Source organism: Numida meleagris, chromosome 21, assembly GCF_002078875.1.
Source record: "Numida meleagris isolate 19003 breed g44 Domestic line chromosome 21, NumMel1.0, whole genome shotgun sequence".
NCBI lineage: Eukaryota > Metazoa > Chordata > Aves > Galliformes > Numididae > Numida > Numida meleagris.
This window is the reverse complement of record NC_034429.1, coordinates 3,123,926-3,151,923: the sequence shown is the minus strand read 5'-3', so window position 1 is coordinate 3,151,923 and position 27,998 is coordinate 3,123,926. Positions and strand designations below refer to the sequence as shown.

Below are 27,998 nucleotides of genomic sequence, written 5' to 3'. Positions count from 1 at the left end.
GCTGCAGCAGCAGTCGTTTCTGAGCACAGGATCCCACTGCAGAGATGATAGTGCCCGCAGCAGTCCGGCTGGAATGGAGGCTTGCTTATTCAGGCCAATTTATGTTGTCCTTTAGGAGTCTTAGCAGTTTCAAACAGTGTTGGTGATAGTTAATGAGGGGTTACAGCAGTGCTGAGCTCCCATGGCTTCATGCGCACAGGGGAGAGCAGGATGGTGCACACAATCTGATTGTGAGAGGGCAAGCTCGGTGATTCCCTCTATCCAAGGGGGAAAGAGTGAGTTGCCAAGCTCTGAGTCTTTGCATGGGCTGCCAGCTGGACTGGTGTTTCCAGAGGCACGAACACCCTGGAAAGTGCTTTGAATGGCCCACACCTCTGTAGAGCAGGGCAGAAAATGAGACAGTTTGATGAGCAGGACAGCTCACCTTGCCCCACTTCTTAGCATGCGCAGAGCAAGGTGCACTCCTCAAAAGGAAGGACTTTGTTGATGGATCTGGGGAGAGCATCTTGGACCTGAGATGATCTGTAGAGACTTATTGCTGTGTACTCCATCTCCTAGGCATGCTGAGCAACTCTGATATCTCTGGACATGTGCCTTGTGTGCCTCTGCTGCCTTTTTATGCTGCTGGTCAACTCCCAGTGTGGACAGTGACTGCCAGCACTGTACAGGTGTCAAACATCTGGGGGTTTTGTGGTGGGAGGTTGTAACACGGTAATGTTGGTGCTGCAAGGCAAAGTCTTAACTCCATCTAAGAGGGACTCAGCTCCGGCGAGTGCGGCTGGAGGGTTATTGCTGTGCTCCAATTCAGATGTGGGTATCAATCTCAGCCTTTCAGCAGGAAAGGCAGCAGGACTGCCATTGGGGAGGTTGAAATCACGTGTAATCTTTGTTTTCTTCTAAAGGCTGAGTTACCAGAAGTGTCATTCAAAGAGACCCGTTGCTCTTTGGGGGTGAGGATTCCTAAATTCCTCAATTTAAATGCAGATTTGCAGCCATTTGATTACACCATGCATCAGGAAAGCTTTTGTATCATTACCAGCTTGCCATAATCAACTACACATCCCTCAATACGGATATTATCTGCTGTTGTCATCATGGCTGCATGCCTCCACAGAAGGAAGAGTGGTTCAGAACAGCGCATCTTTGCTTTCTCCTTTCACTGTTGAAAATGTCTCTCATTACCTCCATGAAACCTTTTTAATCAACCTGGACAGCACAACCTGCTTTGCAATAAATGGGAATCATATTTTTGGAAGTGTTTTGCATGCTCAGGAGTGTGAAACGCTGCTGTTCAGCGCAGTTATGCCCTTCAGGAGAAGCGTGTGTTTCTTGACACTTCAGCCTTCTGTAGGCAGAATGTTTTGGTTGGAAAACATATAACTGCTTATATGAAAGTGAAGGGGGAAAGCAGGATCAGCACGGGCTGTTCCTGTGGGTACACTGGTTGTGGCATGAGAAGCTGTTCCCAGTGGGGATCTCTGTCCTGGGAGATCTTCCAGGATGAGGCCTTGAACAACCTGGTGCCACACTGTGAGAACAGCAGTCACACCAGGGCATACCAGACCCCTCTGTGACACCTCTCTGCCCATCAAATTGCTCAAATTAATCACATTTGACTTTTAATCAAACCCATTAGAGTCATCACCACGCTCAAGCATCCTACTTAGCGGTAATTGCTCTCACCTACTCCCTTCCCTTCCTTAGTTGCTTCTCAGGTGTTTGTGTCTTGCTGATGCAAAGCCCTTTTGATGTGTTTACTTGGATGCGCCAAGAATATGGGAACTGCTCTTAATCCTCATTTCACACTTGCAATTGGATTGGGGTGATTTTCTGAATCGCCACTGCAGGTTCTCAGATCTTTCATTAGCTAATGCTTGATTCATTTAGCTCAGTAATAAAACGTAATTGCTTGTCTAAACCACCAGGCCGCGTTGAAGTGGCGTCTGTAATTCACTGGGTAGCCCCATTTGTGAGAGGGAAACCAAAATCCACCGTGATCCGTGCAGAAATTGAAGTGGGGAAGTCATGAGGTCAGATGAAAAACGTGAAGAACCCTCTTTCCTCCATACACTTCACACTTAAGTTGTTTCTCATCCAGCTCTTCGGCATAATGATCCAACACACCGTTTGGTGCTATGGAAACCCCAGTTTGCCCACTGGTGCACAGCAGCAAGCAATTAACTATCCCTCATTTTCATTTTCTGGGGATATTTTTGACTCGTGCATTAAGCAAACATTTATGCCAGGCGTTGTGGAATCCAGAAACGTTAATTAAGTTGAACTTGTGTCTTTGCCGTAGCGAATAATCAGACTGATGGTGTCACTGATGTCTGCACTACCTGCCGGGATGGCTGTCAGCAGCTATAAAAAGACAAGCGTGCAGGTGCAAACAAGCTGCTGTTCTGGGCAGCTGCTCTGGTGTGCTCGTGCTTCGTCCTGCTTTCACTGCTGTATCTCAGCTTGACCTCTTGTCTCAGCTTCACACCTGGGCTTTGCTCTTCTAATGAGACCAGAGGGTTTTGCAGGTACTGCATTGACTGCCATCGCGTGCTGGGTGCTGTGCCAGAGGGTAATGGCATGCAATAAGCAGCAGAGCTCTCAGCTGGGGAAGCAGGATACTGATAGAGAAGAGCTCTGCGGTACTTTGCCAGGCAGCAAATACAGAGCACAATCCCTTTGTCTGTCTCCTTAAATCCTCCCCAGAGCCTCCAGCTTGATGCAAACCCACCGGGGCACTTTTGATTTGGAGGTTGCCATATCTGATTGCAGGGGAAGGAAATGAGCAAACTGCTATGGACCAGGGCATGAGAAAGTTGGATTTGCCTATATGACTTGTGCAGCAGATCACTGTGACAGTGAGTATTTCTTATAGCAAACCTGTCTTATAGCGTTCCTGTCATGTGCAAGCGCATTTAGGAACTGATAGGAACCCCTTTGGGACGGGCGATGTGCTGGTGCTGACCTCACGTTTGGATGAGGCGAGCTGACTCTCACTGAGAAGTGGGATCAGCTCACACTTTCCCACTGCAGAGAGGCTTCTCTGGGAGCACAGCAGCAATGTGTGACACTATTCATCCTCCCCCCTTTGCATGATAAAGTAACCCATGGAAATAAAGAAACAGGGCTCAATAGGCATATGGGACAGGGCCTTCAGTGATGCTAATCAAATGTGTCTCAGCAATGCTCCTCTAATTAAGAACTACAAATTACAACCTGCTTTTGGTTCACCCCTTCTGCCCCACTCCCACTGTGCTGCTGGTCCCTGCCTCCCACATCTGCGGGCTCATCAAGCAGTTGCAACACAGCCTCAGAAAAAGAAACATTTATTTATGAAAATCCACCGGGACTTAACAAACCCAATAATTAGAGAGACCATTTGGAACAGGAGGGGTCTGTGTAGAGAAGCTTTTGCTGTATAGAGGTGCTACCACGGGAGGAACCTCACTCAAAGCTCCTATGCGCTGCACCACACCAAATACCAAAACCCTTAATGTACACTGCAGCCCAGCTCGTCCCTTCGTATCCCTCCTGGCCTCAGGCATATTGTATTGCACTGAAACTGGAAGCCTTTTGTCTGGCATGGAAAGGTTAAGGGCAGAGACACCCGAGAGTCTTCTCGTGCCCTCAGCAGCTGCTGGGATTCATTGTCCCTGCTCTGACATGCCCCAGCGAGCACATTTCACTGATGGGTTACAGTCTCCAACAGAGATGGTATTTTGGGCGGATAAGCCATGAGAGAAGGGGCCAGTTGGATGTTAAGCTTTTCATTAAAACCACAGTGTGAATTACTCAACTGGAGACAGATTTGGGGGGGGAAAGGGAGACAGGATGATGTGATTAGATTAACAGGTTTCTGAAGCCTGAGAGCTGTGCGGTTGGGTTTTGTTTCTAGAATTATTAATAGCAAGCAAAAATCAGGTGTTCTTGTGCTTTGGCTGCATGGTCTTGCAGGAGCAATCCAACTAGGACACAGGAAGCTTAAAAAAATGATCAGTCCTGCATAAATTCCGAGCAAACAGCAGATTGTCTGCTTCCATCCCAGTCAGTATCCTGGCTGGCTGCGCCACGCAGCCACAGTATCTCTTGAGGGATGGCAAAATAAGAATAACCAAAGAAAAGTGGTGGATGGGCACTCTTGTCTACCAGCTGTCCGCTGCAAACTAAAGGGGTTTGTATCAGCTGCTTCCCATTGACTTCCACACTCACAGAGCTGCCTAGTTTTTCTGGCACGTAGGATCTAGTGTGGCTTTTGCTGTTTGTTATTACAGGCTGGTGGGAGAGAAATGGTTACAGCATGTTCATGTTGTATTCTGGAGCAGCTGAGTAGGCCTCGAGGTCCATATGGAGACAGGGTTTTCTTGCCCCTTGCTCTGCTGGGAGCTAGAGGGACTGAAGGATTTTGGAGTGCCAGAAAGCAAATCTGAGTTTCTGTCAATCCTCTGGGGAGGAGGAGATGGCTTCAGGCTGGGATTTGGGCTTCAGAACTCTCTTCTGCAATGGTTTTGGCTTGGAGTGCACTGGAACTGGGCTTTTGCAGCTCCCCTTAATGATGACAGGAGTAATCTGTGTGCCTCCAAGGAGGGGATGGCAGAGGGATGCGTGCAGGCCTGCTGAGTAATTCTCTCCAGATGCTATTATTTTGCATTTCAGAGAATCAGGAAAGAGACAAAGAAACTCTCTCGCTTTGCAATTGAATTTCTAATCAGAGATCTGAAAGTAAACTAGAAAACCAGGGTTAACAAAGTAGGAAAAGCCTCTGTATCACTGCTGAGCCATCTGAAAGGAAAGCTGGACATACTGCAGCAGCTGGGCTCATGGCATGACCAGAGGTCTCATCCCCTCCCCAGGCAGGTGAGGCTTTTTCTGGGCCTCTCAGTCTTCAAGAGGAATTCACTGTGGCTTTTGCAGACAGAGAACATGCCAAGGTTGGTGAAAGCAGCACATCATCAGCATGGACACAGCCCTGCTCCTAACACGCCATCTTGCAGGTTGGCCTGGAGCCTAAATGTGAAAATAGCCTTATCCTGGTTCCCACCTCCACTGGTGAGACAACTTGGCACTTGCAGAGGGGAAGAGCCCTTGGCTTTGGACATGTACCCATTTACCCAGAGCATTTTCCTTTTCCTGCGTTGGCCTCCACGTGATGAAAACTTCCCCTAGGTGTATTCCTGCCTGCTTGGACATCCCAGTTTGTAACTGGTGGGAATTCTGTCTGCTTTATTTCAAGAGGCAGCTTTCTACAAGATGCACAAGAGGCATTTCAAGCTGTAAGCTGTCATCTTGAATTGAGGTCTCCACGCACCCTCTTGGGATGATCCCATGTTTCAAGCTGAGCATTGCTTGCGAGAAGATGGCTGTCATTTCTCTGCACATCTCATGATCACAGCATCCTTAGGGCATCAGACACAGAGGAGAAAAAAGGCTGCCTGGTTATTTCCTGTGTATTTGAATGCTGACTTCTGTAAGCTCAGAAGCTAACACAAACTTGTGTGCTCAAGGATGGTGCGTGCAGACCAGATCTCTGCTGGCCTTACTCGCTGGCTCTCCAGTGCACTTTGAGACATTCATTTTTGCCTTGACTTTGGGTTGGCAGCTGGAAGTAAATCAGTTTGGCTCTGGTTTGTAGCACCTTCTCATGTATTGGCAGCACAGCACCTGTGGAGCTTGTAGCAAAGCTCAACCCACTTTGGAAGTCTGATTTCTGTGCCAAAAAGTGAGAGATTACGCCAGCAGGAAGGAGCAGTCAATACAACAGCCCCCAGACTGGTGGGTTTGTTCCTAACAAGCAGTGTTTGCCAACTTCTCATTTTATTTCATTTTTTCCCCCTTTCATACATTTACTGATCAAAGGAGCCCCTGCTGAGAACAGCGCCCACTGAAAATTGCTCCATCAGAACAGGACTAAAACATAACAAATATCCAAGTTACACATCATAATGTTTCATACACAAGCCAGGGAGAGGAAAAGAGAAACGTTTCCCTGATTAAAACAAAATGCAGAACGTGGAAGTGAATCGTTTCAGCTCTCCCCTGAGTCAAAATTTCTGCAAAATTCATGTCACCCTTCCAACATCTTATATTGGCAAAGCTTTTTTTTTTCCTATGGAAACCTACTGTGCCCCTTTCTGGGCAGCTGCAGGCACTTCCAGGTTGTGAAAATACTCATCAGTACATTCAGTCAGCTCTTCTCCAGACCTCCACAGTCTTCCAAGACCTATGCATGACGTATTGCCTTAGGCCCAGTATAAAATCACAGTGATTGATTTTGGTACAGATGGATGACTAATGTCAACCAAAGCCTGGCTTAGTTCTGAAACCCTTTTCATGAGCCCTGTTTTGAGGAGCTGAGCTGTGTTCTGGAGTGGCTCTCTGCAGAATAGCGGGTGCTGGAGATGAGCTGAGACTGCAAAACCACCACGTTCAGCCGAAGCACTGAGTGGCCGGTGGTGCCACAAGGATGTTTGGGCTCCTGGAGTTGAAAGCAGCATTTCTGCTTGATTTTGGTCTTGAATACCTCTCTGGATACTCAACTGAGAAGGACAGAATGAAATTAAATTTGGGGCAGGAAAGCCTGGTTCTTTTGCGGAGGATGGATGCACTGAGAGACACCTGCTGCCTCACAGAGAGCAGGGAAGTGCCTGCCAGCACTGTACTCCTGGTGTAAGAGAAGAACCCAGCTCTGTTCTGTTTCTGCAGCCTGCCAGCTCGTGGCAGGTTGGAGAGGCAGAGAGCAACGCAGAGGCCAGAAAAACCTTGCTTGTGTTTGGACATGAGCCGTGATGGAGCACATGAAACCAGTCTAAAGCTTTTGCTCTCAGGCTCACACAAGGATCACAGGTGAGCAGCATCACGGCAAGAGATGATAAAACAGCACAGAGAGAAGCTGGTACATTACAAACCAAGGTGATGATGCTGAGTGGACCACGCACTGGAGCATCCCAGTGAGAGAAAGGGATGGCAGCATCCTGATGGGTGGCGAACGGAGCTTGGGAGCCACTTAGGTGAGTGTGTTGGAGTAGAAGCTGAAGCTTTCAGAGACAGTTTTGGAGTCACTGCGCGAGGAGCCATTGGAGGTCATGTCTACAGAGAGACGTTTGCCCTTTTTGCTCTCTTCCAGCTCCTCCTCGGCTGCACCGACTGCCAAGGACACGGTGGTCTCTATCCGGCTGACCTTGTACATGCTGCTCTGTGTCTGCAGGTACCTGGCTGACTTCATCTCCAGGCCCTCGTACTCACCAGCGCTGACAAACGGGCACCACCGGAATGCATGCTTGAAGCCCACACGGAACCTGGGGGGACAGAAGGGTTGGGGTGAGGAAAGGGGAACCTTTACCTCCAGTGTGGCACTGCTCCAAGCTGTGTTCCTTCCCAGTGTTGATCCAACTGGTTAGTTTTCTGCACTCAACGGGACCCCACTGGACATGAGAGGCCAGAGCTAAGTGCTGCTGAACAGTGAAACAAATGTTGCTTTTCACCCAGATGTGAGAATAGAAACAAAAAACACCACTGATAAATCCCAGTGAGGAGTAGGGAGGGTTGTTTTGACACCTTCAGATCCCGCAGGGACTTCATGAAAGACTTATTAAGGTGAGTCTTGTATTTTCCCCACAATAAACACAACCCTTGGCAGAGGATAGAGCAGAGCCATCCTAGAACACCTCTCTATCCAAAGTCTCCTCCATCAGAGCCCTCTGTGTTTCTCCCTTCTCCCAGCCCTGCTGTGCTGAGGTGCTGCCAAAAGTCGTTCAAACCCACCTGTCATTGAGGCAGCAGTAGATGATGGGGTTGTACATGGTGGAGCTCATGGCCAGCCACATGACGGCCAGGTAGACCTGCTGGATGAACTTCTGCAGGTACCACTCAGGGTTGAAATACTGCAGGGTGAAGTAGATGTGGTAGGGCAGCCAGCACAGCGCAAACGTGCACACCACGATAATCATCATCTTCACCACCTGTGAGGAGAAGAGAGCACAGGGCAGGGAGGACATCTGTCACATGTCACCCTCCAGGAGAAGCCACCTCAGAGACCTTTGCAGCAGGAAACACATGCTCGGCATCATGGAAGACACACATTTGGAGGATGTGCTCTGCTCCATTAGCAACAACAACCTGTTTCCACCTTGATACCTTCTTTTTGGCTGTGCTTAGTTGGGATTGGGCTTGAACGATGGCTCCTGCTGTGCCTGAGGCTCCTTACCTTCCGCTTTGCCGAGACCTGCTCGTGGTAGCGGTCGGAGGAGTCACCGGGTATCTCACTTGCCCAGAGGGTGATGCTGACCACAGTGTAGGCGCAGCCTATCACCAGCAGTGGCAAGAAGTAGATCAGGACAGTCATGCAGAAGTGATACCTAGAAAAAAAGATGGCTGTTGAGTGCCTTCTCTACATAGTCGGTCTGTTTCTCGCAAACCGAGCTCGGAAGCACACTTTCACAGGGGCAGAGGGAATGTAGCATGATTCCTGTAGAGCCTGGAACCAGGAAGAACTCCCTAGTTCCATCTCAATCTCTTCCAAGCGTCCACTGCTGGCTTCTGGCATGCCAGCATCCTCCTGGGATGGGATACAGAGGCCAGTGTTGTGTTACCTGTGCATGGCAAAGACATCTTAGCTGATGTGGCTCTACTATCACTTCTACTATATTTACACCCTCATTTATCCTGAAGGTGAAAGCTCATTCTCGTCAGATTTTTCATCTAGCAGTCCTGTGCAAATGTATTAAAAATAAAAACACAAAACAAAACATATATGTAAAGGATGGGAACATTAAACTAAAGAGACATGCAGGATTTCCCTGCATGGCAAATGCTAGGTCTTAGCATGCCTGAATCCTGGTCCACCAAGGGTTTGGCTCTGCTCAGGCAGCAGAAGACATAATCCCAGTCCCTGCTGCCATAAACACAGCTGGGAACAGCTCCATGCAAAGCGCACAGAAGTTGAGCTGTGGGAAGCTGCTGCTCACAAAAGGTCAACGTGCAGTTCATAAAAATGGTGTGGTAGAAATAACCTTTGCCTCCAGTGTGGCACTGCTCCAAGCTGTGTTCTTTCTCAGTGCTGATCCAGCTGGTTAGTTTTCCACACTCATGGGGAGGGCAAGATCTCTCCATCCCTTTATAACACGGATAAAGGCTCTGTAGCCCTGCTCTGCTTTTGCACTCACTCCTCCTAGGGGCTCAGATTGAATAATGTCTCCAAAGTGTAAACCATGGGTCAGGCTCATGCCTGATGCAACTCCTGCTGCTCTGGTAGGGGTGAGGTTGGCCCCAAACCCACACTGCCATGCCATCTCCTCCTTGTTTTGTACCTGCAATCTCATTTGGCCTCCTCTCCACCCAGGGCTAATTGCATTTCAGCTGGATTTGGTAGGACTGTTTTCTATTTTGCTAATTAAAGAGGCGTCTCTGTGGCTCCGTGATGAAGATTTCATTGTTGCTGTGCAAAGCAGGGTCTTAAACCAGCTGCAAAGTGTGGAGGGTGATGCAGAAAAGCCCCAGAGCAACCATTAAATAATGCAAGCAAGACACATCCTTATTTTCAGAGCCACGGAAGCATGGCAGGGAGAGGGATTTCCAAAGCATCCTGCTTTTTGATTCATTATTTTTTGTACTTTGGATGCGAAAACCCATCCATTTGTTACTCTGTCTACGAGGATCACAGTATGAGAGCAGGCAGAGAAGCCTGGATTTTGAAATTTAAAAGTCTTCAGTGTGGGGATTTGGTACCTTGTGAAGAGTAGGGGAGCATGTAGGGGAGAGGACAGGGCCATGGGAGGAGGCAGCTGCTGTCTGGATGGTGGCTGTGGCTGTTATCTCCCTGAGAAGCCAACGAGTGGTGCAGTTTTGCCCCTCAACAAATCAAAATGAATGGAAGGGAGCTGAGACACCGGCTCCTGGTGCAGATGCAGCACCTCCTGCTGCTGGCTGCTGCCTTAAATGATTGCACTACGGCCATGCAAGCAGGAATGGTGTTTGATAGGGGACCAAACACCCATCTGCAGTTATTTTGGGGCAGTAAGACAACATCTGTGATCTCTGGCTCTGTGCAAGTGGGTTCATGTGGTTTGAACAGCCTCTTGTGCTAGGGCTGAGCTGCAAACTAATTTCAGCCCTCACCAGCTATTTGAGATTTGTCTACGGAAAAGCTTCTGCTTAGCATCTTCTCTCCTGGCTGCCCTCAACTGTTTGCAGAACGCCCTGCTCACCAAAGAGTGTGGGATGTGCAGGCTTTGGGGTGGCACCCAGCTTCCAAGGCAAATTATCCATGGGTCGGTAGCGGTGTTTTGCTCTTGAGTCAGCTCTTGAAAAGGCAATGGCTTTGGTATATGGCTGAACAGTGAATGATTTGTGAAAATAAGGCCCTGGGCTTGTGCTGGTTGCTTCTTCAGGCTGGGGGACCTGGGGGCTCAGCCCACATGGGCTGAGTTTCTTTGTGCTGGCTGCATTCGCCACAGTTGCACAGAATAATGGAATTTGGAAAACACTGGATGTCAGCGGGGCCATCCTCAGCTCAGCTCTTGCCTTATGGACAGACTCACATTGGCTTTGAGCACCTTTTCACTGTGTGCACATCCCCTGCTTTGCATTTAGCACAATTTCACAGGACTCATTCATTGCTCCATGGGACTGGAGTCGCAAAGGTTGGTTTTTTTTTTCCCTTTTTCCTTATGACATTTAGCTCACTGCATGACTCACAGACCTCAAAGAGCAAACCATGGAGGACCATGTGCTGGCAGTGCAGCCCAGACCTGTTGGAAATGCCAGCTGTAATTAGCTGGAACCTTGGTGGGCAGGAAGGAGATGGCTGCTGAGCCCTCCTGTCCAGGCATCCACCTTCCATCCTAAGCTTGTTCCACAGAGCCTCTTTTCAGAACTTGTTTTTTGAAGCACTTGGGTGAATTCTGAGGCGTTTGGGCTCAACACATCCCCAAACAGTTTTCTGTTATTGCCTGGCCAAGGTACAACGGATACAATGCTATCTGCTTCTCACAGGAGTAACTCTCACCCTAGGAAGCCTGTAAAGACATAAGTTGAAGGAAAGGTGCTACAAAAAAACAAAGCCATGCAGCTCCTGGGGGCAAGACTGCATCCCACAGTTTTATCTCAGCAGTTGGACGTGAGTTTCCCTCAAGGATGAGCACTGTAGAAGGGCTGGGAGCTCACGCAGCGTGGACCACAAGCAGCACCAAACTCAGCTTAATTAACCTCATTGTGCCTCACAGTGCTATTCATGGACATCTTGCTGTCATCAGCCAGGTAGCACCAGCCTTACCCAGGGTGGAGGAAGGATTTCCACATCCCAAGGAGCCTTCAGCCCTTCCCAGCTTTCCCCACTTCCTTTTATCTATTTTTTTAAATACATTTTAACATTTTTTTAATACAGATCAATTTGTCCATCCTGCTGGGAAAGCCCGACTCACGTTTTTCCATACACGTTGGTGCTGTGCTCTGGCCACGCCACCAGGCACACCAGCCGGCCCGGCAGCTCCTCCATCACCGAGTAGTAGCCCTGTGGGAAGGCCAGCAGGAAGGCCAGGAGCCAGATGACACCAATAACCACCTTGGTGGCGGTGGCTGAGAGCCGGGGCTGCAGCGGGTGGATGATGGCCATGTACCTGCAAGGTGAGCAAGAGAAGAAATCAAGGCTTGGAAGCTTCAGAGGCTGTCTCAGCTCTCCTGTGTGTGGGTTGTGCTTCTGATGCCCGCTTCATGCATCCTAGCAGCCCCTCATGCCACACAGAGAGCATCCAATAATCCTTCACAGAGGGGTCCCCAGCCAATTCTCTCGCAGCAAATTCCCCTTGGGATTGGAGTCCTATTTGAGATACTCATTGGCTTTGAGCTGAAAAGCAGCACAACCGTAGAATCACAGAATCATTAAGGCTAGAAAAGACCTCTAAGATCCCCAAGTCCAACCTCAACCCATCCCACCATGCCCATTGACCACATCTCCATGGTTATGGCCCACCACCTCCCTGGGCAGCCTGTGCCAGTGCCCAACCACTCTTTTGGAGAAGTTTTTCCTAATACCCAACTTGACCCTCCCTAGGTGCAAGGTAAGGCCACCAGCTCTCATCCTATCGCTGTTCCTGGGAGCAGAGGCCAACTCACCTCACCACAACCTCCTTTCAGGGTGTTGTAGAGAGCCAGAAGGTGTCCCCTGAACCTCCTCTTCTCCAGACTGAACCATCCCAGTTCCCTCATAAGGGAACCGCTCCCCATAAGACTTGTGCCCCTTCCCAGCTTCGCTGCCCTTCTCTGGACACACTCCAGGGCTCCAATGTCTTTCTTGTAGTGAGGGGCCAAAATCTGTACAAAGCCACATATGATGCTGTTGTCTGGCAGCATCTGTATTGGCAGCACCCAATAGTTTCACACCGGAGCAAAATCAGATCTATACAGCAGATTGCAGTGCAAAGTCTTCCAAACAGGAGAACCGAAATGAATGATGCTGGAGCAGCCCCATATCTGCCCAGCTCGTGGGATCTTCCTTCCTGAACATCAGTCATCATACACGAGGCAGACTCCAGTGACGATGGGGCAGATTGAATTTATCCTCCTGCAAATCTGGTTGTGCAAAGCTGACAGCAGCCAGCAGTGCTGGAAGGATTAAGTGGGCACGCTGCAAATGTTTTATTTCCCTCCCCCACGTCAAGCTTTGGAAACGCTGTCGTCATGCAACAAGGAGAAATGTTGCATTGCTCTGCATGTTACAGCCCGAGGCATTTGCTTCATTCTCTGTTTCTCCACTCCCCCCCACTCTTTTCAGACGATGGACAGTTTTTGCTTTTAGTTTTCTCCTAGATGAAAATAGTCCCCGTGTTCCGTTACATGTCTGTTTGCTGCGGCAAAGGTGCAGGGATTAATAGAGAAATACGCACAGCCATCAGCTCTTCCTCTGCCCTGGGGTACCGAACTTTATCAGCTTTGTGCAGCTGCAAATTCACCTGATAATTATCTCTCTAAAATCTCTGCAAGCTGTTTGGTGCCAGAAATGGAAGCTGGTGAGTAAGAGCGAAGGCAATGGGTGCTGGCACTGCTCACAGCAGCACTGAGGTCTCTGGGCTTCTACATCCCCACTGCTCCACCACGGGAGCTGGAGGAGGTTTGATTGATGCTATCCTATGGTATTGCTCCTCTGACCTAATTTCTGCCAATGCACTTTGGAGGACTTTCCTCATCAGCTTAAAGCACTTTGTGGCTGCGGAAGCCCTTGCAGAGAATAAAATGTCCAAATAATTGATAAAGCAATGAGTTAAGCCCTGACCCCATTGCCCGGAGACCTTTCCAACCTCCACCAATCTGTTTGTGATGCTCTGGTGTTCACAATAGAAGACAGCAAAATTAATACAGCTGAAGAGTCAAAGAAGAAAACAAATGTGGCAGCATTGCAAGGACAGGGCCAGGGAGGCAGGAGGAAGCCAACCAGTAGTGCTTTGGGAAACACTGGCCCTACATTGTATTTTTTGGCAGCAGTTCCCAAACCGTCAGGAAAAAGACTCATAAGGGTCCGGGCTGCTTGGAGGAGGTGGTGATACTGGACATAGATGGAAATGCGCAAACACCCCGAGAATAATTTGATCATTTATATATTATAATTATATAATAATTGTATCAGCAAGCAGAGAATTGCCCCAACGTTTTAAGAACTGCTTCCTTGGTGTTTTTTTCTTTTGCTCGACGAGAACGTTTGATGCAATATTATACTGCAGGGAAGGGAGGAGCAGAGAATATGGTTTCATGGCCTCTTCAGCTCAAATAACAACCACTGTCATGCTCATATCGGGGTAGGAAAGCACCAACAGGGAAACAAAGTGGCTGCTTTTGCCTTCTTGCAGTGCTGGGTCCATCCATCCCAAATATCTCTCAGTTCCTTGCTGACGAGCTTCCCAGTTTCTTTCCCCTATAGGTTGGTGTGTATTCCTTTCTGGGGGATGCACGTACAATGTTCCAGGGCACCTGCAAGTTGCTGGTGGTCCTGCAGGCAGATGCACGGCAGGTTTAGGGCACAAAGACATCAATCAGAGCGAAGTGCCGCAGGTCCCAGCCACTCCGGTGGGAAGCAGATTCTTGAAAGCAGGCTAATGAGTTTATTCGCTCGTATTTCTCCTTGCAAAGTGCCTCTGTGGCCCCACTCTGCCCATCTCCCTGTATCCTATTAGAGAGATTTATTCTTTTCTCCGCTGCCCAGGAGGGCGGTTCTCCTGCCCAGGGAGGAGCAGTGGTTTGCAGGAGTTGGGCAGGGGGAGGCACATCCCCATGTGTGCACCCTGTGTCCCATTGCAGCAGGTGAAGAACCACCACAGGCTCCTGACATCCCACTTTTCCATGGGGAGAGGGTTCTTGGTTGAAGTTTATGGGCAGATTTTCTGCGTTAATGGGTAGGTTTTGTTCCTGATGGGCTGCAGGCGTTCCGAGGGGTGAAGCTCATATTGGGCTGCAGGAGATGTTGGGTTGGGAAGACTTTATGATACCTCTTCCTCAAGATGAAGTGGCCTGCTCTGCTCACCTTTGGGATGGGAGCTTCACACCTGAGGGTTAAGTTTTGCAAGCCCAGGGCTGCCCAGCTCCATGCACCCTAATGTTGATGCTCATCCCTTTTTCCTTCCCCCCAGAACACAACGGGACTGATGACGGCTCCATTTATCAGCAGATTTATATATCCACTGCACTGAAGGACACAACTTTAGGCCAGACACTTTCCCTTTGGTGACGTAGGTAATGCCATTTGCTGTTGTTTTAAATATTTTATTGTGTTTCGGAGGGGGGGGTGGGTTGTTACCATGGTGAAGCAGTAGCATTTGAGTACAGCGTTGTACCAGGGTAGCTCCAAGTGTATCAGTTATTACATGGATAGATGGCTGCACTGCCTCGAATGCACTGTTAATTGCATCTGGAAAGCTGGAGCCTGCCTGGATAATGAACACGATGCATTTCTTTCCAAAGAAAGAATTTTGCCAAATGCAGACAGAAAAGGACCAAAGCCTGGTATTGGCAGCAGGCTGGGGAGGAGGCAGAGAGCCCCCCAGCATTCAATGCATTGCTGATAGCGATGGGGCGGGAGAGGAGGGCCCAAAGCACAGCACAGCCCTCTTGGGGGATTCTATGACCTCACCAAGCGCTAAGGCAAGCAGATAGCCCCATGGTTTATAGCTGGGGAATAAATGTGGGAAGCACAAGGCTGAGAAATCTGAAACCTGTTGCACTCAGTGCATGCGTGATTCTGGCTGAGCCATCAAAGTGCTAAGAACAAACTAAGGACCAAATTAGGAAAGCCATCAAATAAGCAGAATATCTCCCCTCCAGCGGCTTGTGCCAATGCTCTGCCCACTTGCTCCTCTTCCAAATCCCATCCCAGCAGGGCATGGTTATGCATTGTCAGGCACAAATCAAAGTTCTGCCCTGCAAGCCCCAGAAGACCATTAAGTCAAGATTAAAAGAACTTGTGCTATATTAGGGCGCAAATGACTAATTAATATGTCTGTGCACTGATGTAATTTGTCCTCTCCAGAGGGTTTGTATCTGCAGTAATCGCCTCTCGGGGAAGGCACGGGGTCATCAAGCTGGCGAATGTATTCCCGGTATTCAGCTGCTTCATCTAAACTGGGAGTTCCAGCTTGCAAGCATAAATAATTTTCCAAGCCAGCTTTTCTGTTGCATACAGTAAGGGGTTGTGGAGATATGAACAGGTCTCATCTGCAGGCTCGTGGTTTTAGGAGCCATGGAGGTGAAGGATGGTTTGCAGGTTTGGTGCTTCTGCAGCTCCTGCTGGCACATGGATGGACCTCGAGATGCTTCGTGGAATTGATTTCTTTTTTTTAAAAAAAAGAGGCATATAAACAGGATCCCAGTTTGATTGCTCAGCCCTGCATGCTGGTCTGGCTCTGATTCCACATGTAATCCAGGATCCTCGCCGTCTGCTCTGCTCACCTGTCAGCAAGGAGGTTCGTCCCTCCTGCAGCAGTTTGCTAACAGCATGGGCAAGTGGCAACGCTCAGCAATGAATCCCAGTCCCAAGGAGAGACACAATGCTGGCTGTTTGGTGATGCTCCATCCTGCTGCTCACAGATATTGGAAGGGAAACAGGAAAAAACCAACTGTGGCCATCCCTACGCGTGGCTGCAAAGTGGCTTGGACTCCCCACAGGTGCTCCTGGGCTCCCACTTTTCCTGGGAAGCCAGAGAAAGCAGAATCTCACGGCTCTTCCTTTGAAGTGCACACATTCAGAGCGTTCAAAGCCAGAAGAGGACATGTTGTGCTCTGACACCGACACACCCAGCGATGAAGGCCGTGCTGCGCAGTGCCAGAGTGGGCTGCTTGGCCCCAACTGCTGCAGGATGCTGCGTGGCAGCAGCACTGCTTTTCCTGAGCGGGCCTTCCAGCTGCCAGCCCCGACCCCTGCATTTCCTGCCATTGTTGCAGGGGTCAGAACAGTGCTCTGTGTAGGATTTACCTTTGTTTTATTTTATTTCATTTTATTTTATTTTGTTTCAGAGTGGTCGTGCCCAGTATGAAACAGGACCTGGTAAAAGAGAGGTCCTAGTTTCAAGCGAAAGCCTTTTTCTTTTTATGATTGCCATCGTTTTCTTCTCAGCTGCATCTGATTCATCACAGGGAGAGGCAACTCGCAGGCTCCTAACCACTCCAGAGCCAAACAAAACCTGAGCCCGTTTCTAACAACCAGAGCATCATCCATCTCCAGCTCTGTTTTCCAAGCTGTCACTGCACTATTTGCGGCAGCACTGCAATTCTTGCCGGGAAATGCCCATGCCAGTTTATGCAGCACTTACACTTCAGCCCAAATCAGGCTGGCGTATGGTAGTGCCAATCCTCCCCCCCCCACCCCGTTTGCATTTATCCCCATCCAAAAGGTGTTCTGCTCCACTGGAAGAAGCACAAAAAGAGGCACTGCAGAGCAGAGCTGTCTTTAGGAAATAGGTTGCACTGGAAAATGCATCGTGCCCGAAGCACTGGTAACCAGGAGGGAATTGCAGAGCTGTTTGGGAGCCTCAATTTATCCCTAGCATCGATACAGAAAGGCCATCAAATTAAAGAGTTGGGAGGGAGTTACACACCAGCGGTGCCTGGAGGAGGGCCCTCAGCACACAGCTAACTCGTGTTCCTTGCCCTGTGCCACCGCAGCCTGCCAGGCTCTGCCCAACTTTTACCCTTGGCAGAACACACGCGGGATGCCGCTCTGCTGGCAGCCCCCAGCCATCCAGCAGCACCCCCAGAAAGCCGCGGGGGAAGAAAGCAGCTCACTTGTGCTGGCTGCAGCCCAACAAGAGCCATCCCCGGCACTTCCCTCCCCTTTCACTCGCTGGTAAGAAAATCCAGGTGGTTTGGTGAAATTCTGTGGCTTGGTGTGCAATGCAACAACATGCAACCTGAGCATCACTCCGAGGTCCCCAGCATCTGAGATCGGGCGCCAGGAAAGGGCTCCTGCAGTACATCCAACAGGCGTGTGTTTAGTGATGTGATCGTTTTGTGCTAAGCAGTGAGCTAAACGAGGAGGTTGGGAAAGGAATGGACTGCTCTGGAGATGAGCAGGAAAAGGAATGGACAGAAAAATGCTAGAAATGCAAGCCCAGCACACACTACCAACATGCATTAATGGGTCACAAAAGCTTTTTCTTGAGCTTTTTTTGCAGAGCTGACAAAGGATTCCCTGCAGAGGATTCCCTGAACCACCTGCAAACAGGTTGAGGAGAGGATTCTATCTCACACTCCTTTACTGAGAAGAGCTCCATTTGAATTGCAGTGCTTTCCCATGGCCAGATCTCAGGCGGAGGCAACGTGGGAAGCAGCACGGCGTGCAGGGAGGGCTTGGGGCTGGGTGCTTGGGGCTCACCTGTCCAGGGCGATGGCTGTCATGGAGTAGATGCTGGCGAAGACGGCGGCGATGGGGAAGAAGTTGTGAAACTTGCAGTAGAGCAGCCCGTAGTACCATTCGTTGTGGATGGCGTAAGTGAAGTTCACCACCGTGTTGAAGGCAGACATGGAGGCTTCAGCGAAAGCCAGGTTCACCAAGAAGTAGTTGGTGACGGTGCGCATCCTCTTGTGAGCCAAGATGATCCACATCACCACCACGTTCCCCACCACCGACACCACCACGATGAGGGCGTAGGCAACGGCCCACAGGGCCACCTGCCACGGGGGCTGGATGAACTGGTTGGCAGAGGACTCGTTCAGGGAAGTGTTGAGCAGCCACGGGTGCTCCAGCTCTGCTTCCAGCGGCGGGGAATCATCCATTGCGGCGTGGCACTGCCAGACTGGGTACGAGGATGCTTTGAGGCACAGAACCCTCTGGGTTTAAGGTACGGCAGGTTTGGGGTGAGGATGTTTCGGGGCACAGCACTCCCTGGGACACAGCACTCTCCGTGGTGAGGATGCTTTGGGGAGCAGCGCCCTCCAGGTTCGGGGTGCAGCAGGTTGAGGGGTGAGGATGCTTTGGGGCACAGCACCCTCCTGGTTAAGGGCACAGCTGGCTTGAGGTTTGGGGCGTGAAGGCAGATCGGGGCGCGGGTCCCTCCGGGTTCAGAGCACAGCCACGTCGGGGTTTGGGACCCTCCCGGTTCCAGGCGCAGCTGGTTCAGGGGGCTGCTCCCTTCCGCCTCTGGGTGCAGCCGCAGCAGGGTGCGCAGCCATGGCAGAGCGCAGCCGTGTCGGGATGGCAGCCCTCTCTCTCTGGAGGGACGCAGCGGGGCCAGGCAGCGCTTCCCACCTTCCAGTCGGTTCGGTTCAGGCCCTGGCCGCTCGGCTCCGTTCGGCTGATGCTGGAGCGGGGCCGGGACCCTCCGGGCGCAGCCGGAGCTCAGACGCCGCCGCGGCTTTTGTAGGCGGTGCGGGCGGTGCCAGAGAGCGGGGAGCGGAGCCGGCAGCCCAGAGCCCTCCCCCGCCCCCCCCCTGCCCCCCGCCCGCTCCTCTCCCCCCTCAGCGGGCTGCGTTCGCCTCTGCCATTCACCCCAAAGCTCCGTGCTGCCGTTCCCAGCTGCCAGCCGGGGGTGGAAGATCGATCCTAACGACTTCACACACGCACACGCACACAAACAACAACAAAAAAAAAAACAACCAAAAAACCCAAACCCAACCCAAATGTTGGACTTTTGTAATGAGGAACGGTCTTCTTGCCCAATGCGGCGCCAATGGGACGGTTCGGCTCTGTGCCCCTTCGCTAAAACAAAGCGAGGAAACGGCACCCGGGGGGCGGCAGAGCTCTCCAGAAATTCCCGCTGTCGTTTGAAGGCGGTTCACGGTTCATCTGCAGGCACAGAGCTCCCCTGTGCCCCCAGCCCAGGTCTATGACATCCATCGGACGGGGGTGATTTTAACTTACTCATCCAGCATCGTGTTATGGCCAAGCGTGGGCGCAAAGCGCACCGCTGCGTGCTGGGAGCGCGATGGTTTTCGCTTAGGGATGCGCCGATGCAATGAAGACAAAAAGCCCCTCTGAAAGCAGAGCGCGTCCCTCTGCTTTGCTAAAGGCTGTTCCCAAATGGCTGCGGACTCTCAAATCAGCTGGGAACCGCTCCCAGGGAACGCTATGAAACCAGCACTGCAAACCCCGGGGTGAGAATGGCACTGCTGCTCGTGTCCAGGGAGGATGCACAGCTCATCAGCTGAAGCAAGCAGGAGGGACTCCGACAAGCTTTCGTTCTTGGCACAGGCTCCGTTGTTGAAGTGAGACGGAGCTTTTTAACCCCGGGATGGGCGGACGAGGAGCTGGGTTTCAGCTTAGAGCCTCCGCATCGCCCGCAGCCCCGCAAGCAGGAGCTGCACCGAGGGTCCCCTCTTCCTGCACCCGGACCGCTCGATGGCAGCACTGCCTTAAAATGCGGCAGAGGGACGGGTGAGCAGCCCGCCGGCTTGGGAAGGTTTGCTAGCGATGGTGCTTCCAGCCTTTCCCTTCGCTGCTTTTGGGGCACTGCTGTGAATATGGCCAAACCCCAAAGGAGGGGAGGTCCTGGCGATGGGGGGCAGCTGTAGCAGTCATCTCAGCTCACCACAGCAAACCCTCTGCCATCCCAGCTAGCCCCTCTGTGCCCCACCTGATGACAGCACCCCACTGCAGGGCAGGGAGGCATCACTCTCATTTCCCCACCTCTGCTTTCTCACTGGGAAAAAGGAGGCGATGCCTTACGCACTTTCCTGCTGGAAAGAACCACCTATTTTTTCTATTTTTTTTTTTTTTTTTTGCTCGCTGCCATGCGAGGAATTGAAGCGCTACCTGAAGCAGGCTGCAGATGGGCACATGTGCCACGGCATGTCCAGGCTGGGCAGCTGGGAGGTATGTCCCTCAAGGGGGAGGTTTTCTTTCTTCCAGAAGAGGAAAAAGGGAAAAAATTCAACCTGAAGAAGAAATCCTGCATGAGAGAGAGCAGATATATTCATCACTTGGCAGAAATGAGTAGACTACTGCAAGCTGGTGACAGCTAATTAATGCTTACAGGTCCCTGTGAAGGTGCCAGCACTGTTCTGTGTGTGATGCACTGTGCTGTTCCAACGATCCCCCCTCCTTCCTTTTCCCAGGGATGCTTGTATACCTTTGCATGTACCGCCAGCACTTCCAGAGCAAAGCAATGCTTTGTAATCAGCAGATGGAAAAACCTTGACTTTTCCTGTTGTGTTTTCCAGAAGGACAGGAGCCTCTTCCCCTATAGGTTTCCCAGCAGTTCCCCTGGGGCCAGCAAACAATGCAAGTGCGTACAAAGCGCGATTCTCGGGGAGGAAAATCTGCTGCAGGGAACCATCAGAGATGACCTTTTTGCAGCCTCAGCTCCTCCATGCCCCATCCGAGGGCTTGGACCTCATGTGCAAGTGACACGGGCAGTGATGGGTTCAAGATTTACCATCTACCTGAAGAGTGGCCCTAGCCAGCCTGTATCCTGGTGGGCAGCAAAGTGCAGAGGTGCTTTCAGGGCTTTGTGCTTGGCAGATTGGGCTGTCCTGTAGATTTGGGGGATGGCACCAGTGGGGGACAGTGGCTGGCACCCAAGAAGCAATGACATCTTTTCCTAAAGCAGCTGGATCGCAAAGGGAACACCTGCCCTGCTTTATCTGCTTGCCTGGGCAAGCCACCTGGGCTTTCCCTGGCTTTAAATTGAGCACAGCTGCTCCCTGCTTTTGGGTTTTCCTGTACTTTTGTGTTGTATGTTCTTGTGTTTTGGAGGCTCAGGTGTAGGGGTGGCTGGAGGCTGTGTAGCTCTAAAATGATGTTGTGTCTGCAAAAGGTAAGGTTGCTTTATGGTTTTTAGCAGGCTGTGTGTGAAGCCTACCTGCTCCTCGTGGCCTGTGGAGGAGCCATGAGGCTCTAATGATGAGCAAAGCACCTTGAATTGTGCTTGAGCTTTGTACAGTCACCAAAATCCCATGTAGGTGAATAATCTGCCTTTGTCTTCTTCAAAAGCCTTTTCCCCCTGCAAAATGTCTCTGCTTTGAGCTCTAGTGCTGACAGCAACAGCTGGAGCTCTGTCTTCAGGCAGATTTGGGGTGCAGGGCATTTCCCTATGCCTGGGAGGAGCCTCTGCCAGGGGCAATTTGCTCTGAAAATTGCACTTCTATTTATTAGGGAGTTGTAGAGAGGAATCTAAATGACAAGGGGTGGGAGAGAAGGCTTCTCCCTCACCTTTTGTTGGTCACTGGTGATGTTTTTCAAGGAGGAAAGTGGGGTTAACAAAAGCCTGTGTGCCTGTATAAGGGAGAAAGGTGAAGTTGGTGCAGCTTTTGCAGATGCCTGCATCTATAGCAACCTGTACCTGCTTCTGTGCCGTTACCCCAGACTGAAAGGGCAATTTGCTGCTCAAAGGAGAAGTGGACCCAGCATTCGCGTTGCCCTGGATGCTGGGTTCCTCCAGGCAGCTTGTGCCTCTCTCCTCCATCTTCCTTCTGAATTTCCCCCTTTTCAGAGGCTCCTGCAGCTCTCTGCTGTACCTTCAGCCCCAAATTGCTGCAGCCCAGTGCAGGTGCCCTAGAAATGCTCTTTGCTTTGCAAGGGGTGGCTGGGGCTGGGCAAAGCGTGCCAGACCTGCCTGTGAGCACCACAGATCTGCCTTGGCTCAGATGCATACTTCAACCCTGGGGGAGATGCTTTTCCTCATCTTTCTCTCTAAAGGAAATAGAAGAGAACTGGTTTTTCCCACCTCTGTGAAGCTGCATTCGAAACACAGACCTGGCTTGGCCTCCCCCACCCTCAGGAAATGGGCTACAGTGATGCTCGTAACCCAAGTGAGCCTTAGCATGTGTGGTTTTTGGTTTCGGGGGTGATAAACTGCTGTGAGCTGTGTGAGCACTTGTCACAAACAGTGCTGCTGACATGACCAATGCCATTGTCAAAACCAAGCTTGGTGCCTGCTTACTGAGCTGGCTGTGGGGCTCTGTGCTTGTCTCCTCTTACGTGTTTTCCCATTGCATTGGGTACAGATTGTTCTGTTTTGTGTTCAGAAGCTGGTAATGGCATCAAGTTTTCCTTGCTGAAGCCAATCTCAAATGTGGTGACTTCTCTAGGTTTGCTGCACCAGAAGCATTCCCCTTTTCCATGGGAGGACACTGGGGCCTTTCAAGAAAACAGCGAATATGGCACTGAGGGGCATGGCTTAGTGGGCATGGTGGTTGGACTACGTGATCTTAGTGGTCTTTTCCAACCTTAATGATTCTATGACCCAGACAATCTGGAGGACTAGGAAGATGTAGAGGACCAAGACAACTGGGAAAACCCAGGTGTTCATCATTAGGTGAATGGGCTAAATTACAATGCCACTGATGCACCAATAGCTCCAGGGAATCCACTTCCAGCTTTTCCTTGTGATGCATGCAAACTGTTTGAGTGGGGAAAGCCCAGAAGGTCCCACAGCTGCAATTAATGAGCTTGCTCAGGTCAGTGGGAAGTGGCTCTAAGCATCCTCATAGTCAGTAGTTCTCACCATGCTGGTCCCTGTTGGAGCACGCTCATGCTATATGGGGGGAACTGCAATATCCCATTGGACTTCTCCCACTTGGCAGCTTTGCTACCAAGCTACGTGCTAGCACTTGACAATGCCTGGAGGTCATTCCTGGGTTGGGTGCTTCACGTAGTGGTCCATCATCAGCCCCAAAGTGCTGTGTTTCAGCTGGAAACCTGCCCACAAATCTCTGAAGCCCAAAGAAGGAAGAAGGGCTTTGGCGAAGACTGGCAGCTTGCATGAGAAGTGGAAATGAAGGAGGAAAAGATTTTATTTTTTTCCTTGTTGGGAGAGGAAACAGCAGCACATAGGCCACTGCCATAGTGCTGGGGAGCCACAGGAAGGTAAGCTGAGAGCAAACATTTGCAAATTGGAAAAAAAAAAAAAAAAAGGTTTGATGCAAGTCTCCAGGCTTTCTAGTAGCTTGGCTACAGTTGCTCTTCTAAATTGGGCTGTAGTAGGTTTGTAAAAGTTGTTAATACTTGATGTCTCTGGGGTTGGTGAACCTTGGCAAACCCAATCTGGATGATGGCTGTGGAGGAATTGGATCTGAAAATACTTCTTGTAGACCAGGTTATTGCTCAGCCTGACTGCGATGCTGCTGTCTTGGTGGTATATGTGGTTACAGAAGATCATCTCCTCCACTGAAATCTGCTTTGCTAGCTCTCCCTAGCTGTCAATGAACTAATGAGCTGGCCCTAAACCAAGCAGAAGCTAATTAAACTATTTCCAATTCTCAGAAGCACTTAATTCATCCTCTTTGCAAGGATGCAATATGAAGTGAGATTGAGATTGGCTTTTACCAGAGCACTTGAGACACCTTTCCTCTCCGACGTGTATTTCCATGCAAAGCTCCAACCTCCCAACTGCTGGGGCCAGAGGACAAGCTATGCTAACAAATCTGCCCGAGCTGCTTGTAGCTGCAGAACACAGCTCTGCTCATGGCCTTTTTGTATGCAAGCCACTGGCTGTTATTTAAGGGCTGGGTTTGATTGCCTGATATTGTTCTAACTCAAAACAACTGCAAAAAGTCCTCTTCCTCTGCGTTTCCCTTTCCCAGGTGTATTTTGTTTCCAGCTCGCCCGGCTGGGATTTCTCTCCTTTATTTCGTCGTGGAAAAATTGAAGCTGCTGGAAAACAGTCTTCCAAGAGGTAAAGCAGAGTTCTTATACAGAGCTGTTAGGAGATGGATTTTTAATGTGCAGGTCCTCAGCATCGGAGGTGATAGGTGATGTGAGAACATGTGTGGGAAGGATGCTGTCCAGAAACTGTCCAAACACTCTCAGACGCTGGGGCTCATGCAGGGACAGAGCTTTGGGTAGGCTTGTGCTGGGGGCCCTCGAATGGTCCAGGGGGTATTTTGGCACTCAGGTGTGTTATTTATTATTTGTGTGCTGTTATTATCCTGCAGGAGAATTCCAGCTACGTTTTCCCTAAGGGATTTTTTCAACCCAGGCCATTCTATGATTTCCCCCCACCAAGTGTGATGAGAAATGGTAGCAAATATGGTAGAAAGCCTTTCTGCCCATAGAATCATAAAGGTTGGAAAAGGATCTTAGGATCCCCAGCCCACCCCCCCACCATGCCTTCTGACCACATCCCTCAGTGCCCCATTTACCCTTTACTTGAACACCTCCAAGGATGGTGACCCCAACACAACCCTGGGCAACCTGGGCCAGTGTGATACTGCTCTCTTAGAGAAGAAATTGTTCCTAATTTCCAACTTGACCAAATCTATATCCATCAATATCCAACCTCATCAGGTAAACCCTCCCTCTAACTCTCCAAGTCCACCTCTAAGCCATGTCCCAAAGTGCCACATCCACCTATCTCTTACACATCTCCAAGGATGGTGGCTCTACTGCTTCCCTGGGCAGAGTTCTGGTACAAAAACATTGCCTGGAGTGTTTAGCTGAACTCTCCCTGCTCCTGTTGCTTCTTTTCCCTGCCCCCTTCCCAAAACACAAACTATGTGGATAGCTAAAATGGCTCCAGCCAGAAATTGGGTTGAGATTTTTTTTTTTTATAAGCGCAGCCAGGGATGTGTTGGCCAAATCGAATGTGAGATGAGCGATGTGTTTGGGTGTGAAAACCATTACAGCACCTCTGTCAGTGCAAGAGGGAGAGAGGAATGAGTCCTGACAGCGGCTGATGGGGAGAGAGGTGTTAGCACTTGAACTGGCAGTATGAAAAGGTGAGGAGCTGCCAAAGGGGCAGAAATGTCTTGAGAAGGAAAATCAGACTGGGGTTTCGAGAAAACAACCCACTTCTGGGAATAAAGAGGGACACAGAGGTGATGCTTTGAAGGTGGGAAGGTGTGGTGCAATAAATGAATTAATTAAGGTATAAAAGGTAAACAGCTCATATCAGTGCTTGCTGCTGTTTAGTTAAAGGTACAACACAGTGCTCATTAACTGGAGGGAGCAGCCCTGCTGCTGGCACTTCGCAGCTGTGTTTCTGGTGTCCAGAAGTGTGTGCTCTCCTGTCTCAGTGCCTGTTTGGGTTAGGTTTAGGGTTACAATCTCATGCTGAGAGCCAGGAGACAGCGCTTCCCAAGCACAGCGTTCCATGCAGTGACCGAACAATTGCACCTTTGGTGTGTGGGATTTGGGATAGAAGAAGGGGTCATGGATTTCCCAAGCATGTGGCAGTGTGGGTTGAACAAAACACTGCTGCTGGCACCTTTGAGCAGGTTCTGCTGGTCCAAGTGTGCAGCATTTCAGGGAAAACACACTGAGCTGATGGCTTTTTGGTTGAGCTCGGCACCCTGAGCTGCGCCTTCCATGCCATCCTGGGCAGGGTGAATCCATAGAACCATAGAGTCATTAAGGATGGAAGAGACCTCCAAGGTCATGCAGTCCAACCCATCCTCACCATGACCCATCCCTCGGGCACTGAGCTGCCAGAAGGGCAAAATCGGCTCAAAACAGGGTTCCTTTGGGTATGTCTGCCTGCTGGGACAACATCTCTTGGGCAAAGTACCCAGTGTCCTTGCAGATTTCTTTCCCTTGGCTTGTGTGAGCTGGTAGATATGTCAATGAGGGGCATGGTTTAGTGGGCATGGCAGCAATGGCTTGGTGGTTGGGCTACGTGATCTTAGTGGCCTTTTCCAACCTTAATGATTCTATGACCCAGACAATCTGGAGGACTAGGAAGATGTGGAGGACCAAGACAACTGGGAAAACCCAGGTGTTCATCATTAGGTGAATGGGCTAAATTACAATGCCACTGATGCACCAATAGCTCCAGGGAATCCACTTCCAGCTTTTCCTTGTGATGAATGCAAACTGTTTGAGTGGGGAAAGCCCAGAAGGTCCCACAGCTGCAATTAATGAGCTTGCTCAGGTCAGTGGGAAGTGGCTCTAAGCACCCTCATAGTCAGCAGTTCTCACCATGCTGGTCCCTGTTGGAGCACGCTCATGCTATATGGGGGGAAATGCAATATCCCATTGGACTTCTCCCACTTGGCAGCTTTGCTACCAAGCTACGTGCTAGCACTTGACAATGCCTGGAGGTCATTCCTGGGTTGGGTGCTTCACGTAGTGGTCCATCAGCAGCCCCAAAGTGCTGTGTTTCAGCTGGAAACCTGCCCACAAATCTCTGAAGCCCAAAGAAGGAAGAAAGGGAAGCCCTAGGCATCTTAGTGATAGGAACTCTTGAGAGCTGCTCTCTTCTAAGCTGTTCTCATGCTGATGGATTTCATCACGGGGCTGGGGATGGTAGCAGGCTTGTCACCCAATCTGCAGGGTGCAGCAGCCCCCAGGTTCAGGTCCTCCTGCTCGAGGTGGACGCAGCTGTTAAATCTCTGCTTCTGAGCAGCTTTCAATCTCTGCTTTGTCCAGGAGGGCCCTTCTGCAAAGCTCAGGGCATTGCTTGGTCACAGCATCCACACCAGCATGCAAAGACCAAAGGTGAGATGAAATTTCTTCCCCCCCCCCCCCCCTTTTTCTCCTTAAAAAGAAATTTGCAGCCATGTGGTGTTGGCAGTGCATCCCAGGCTGAGAGTGAGTTCATCCATGTGTTCCCTGTAGCAGGTGCCCAGGGCGTGCTGGAAAGCGAGCTGAGGGGAAGGTGAGCTGGGGGATCTGGGGAGGATTTCTGCAGCTTTAGCAAAGAGACTCTGAATTTCTCAGGACAGTACCAGTGGGGCTGTTGGAACAGCTGCTTGGAAGCACTGCAGAAGAGCAGAAACAGTCTTGAACCAGAGCTGGGAGGAAGACTGAACAGGTTCAACACCAGGATGCGGTGCAAGCCCGTCCTCCCTGATGACAGTGTTTTTGCTGGGAGGTCACAGCGCCTTGAGAGCAGAAGGCAAAACCTCTCTGGTTTGGTTTTGGCTTCCTTAGGGCTTTGCCAGCAGCACACAAAGAAATCTCCATACAGCTCTGCTGCTTTTCCACTCAACATAACTCTTGTTAGGTCAGGAGCGCTGCGCATTTCCAAGTGTTGGCCTTTTATTTATTAAATGATGGCTTTATTTCCACCCGGCAACGTCTGCCAAAAGCGCTCTCAATGAAGAGCGGAGATTATCCATAACGCAAAGCGCTCCGCTCGCAAGGCTGTGTGCAAATGAAATGAAGTCAGCTCAATTGGATGATTGCTCGAAGCAATTTAAACCCAAATACATCTTGCTCGAGTTACCTCTCTCCTTTCCTCCTCTTGTTTTCCTTTTGGATGCTGACTTGCACATTTCAGAGTCATTAAAAGAGTAATAAAAAGGGATGGTTTGGTGTTAGGGGCAGGAGGGAAATGTCATGGAGCTGATGGAATCTGGGGGCAGTGTAGGGAGATTTCAGCATCCCGGCTCCGTGCAAATATTCCCCAATCAGTCTGCAGCTCAATTCGTAAAAAAGCAGCAATTGCATTGCGTGATTTGGAAGCCGCTGTTATTTGGGTTGAGTTTGGGGAAATGCAGCCGGACGGGGTCTGCTCGCTGCTGGCCCGGAGCGTGCTGGGTTCCCACAGCAAACTCATGGTAGTGAGGGCTTCCTGCAGTGCGAGTGCTTTTTGGGAGTGCCAAAAAAACGTGGCTAGAAGTAGTGGACTGGTACAACTGAAGCTCGGGATTCT

The 27,998-nt window shown here is 50.4% G+C and overlaps 1 protein-coding gene and 1 long non-coding RNA gene across 4 annotated transcripts; one reads left to right on the top strand and one right to left on the bottom strand.

The window, feature by feature from the left end:
- TACR1 (tachykinin receptor 1) lies at positions 46-18,840 on the bottom strand. Of its 3 annotated transcripts, none has more exons than XM_021375051.1 (5): positions 17,843-18,840; positions 11,412-11,606; positions 8,198-8,348; positions 7,756-7,952; positions 46-7,289 (listed from the first exon to the last, which is right to left on the bottom strand). In XM_021375051.1, the coding sequence occupies exons 1-5, from the start codon at positions 18,241-18,243 to the stop codon at positions 6,998-7,000; spliced, it is 1,236 nt and encodes a 411-aa protein (XP_021230726.1). In that variant the 5' UTR covers positions 18,244-18,840; the 3' UTR covers positions 46-6,997. The 3 variants fall into 3 exon arrangements, with proteins under 3 accessions (XP_021230726.1, XP_021230727.1, XP_021230728.1); XM_021375052.1 differs by having other exon boundaries at positions 7,184-7,445; XM_021375053.1 differs by having other exon boundaries at positions 7,184-7,442.
- On the top strand, positions 18,923-27,549 carry LOC110387230. The gene is made up of 5 exons (XR_002432450.1): positions 18,923-21,221; positions 22,103-23,272; positions 23,989-24,080; positions 26,771-26,839; positions 26,960-27,549. It is a non-coding gene; the product is annotated as an uncharacterized LOC110387230 (long non-coding RNA).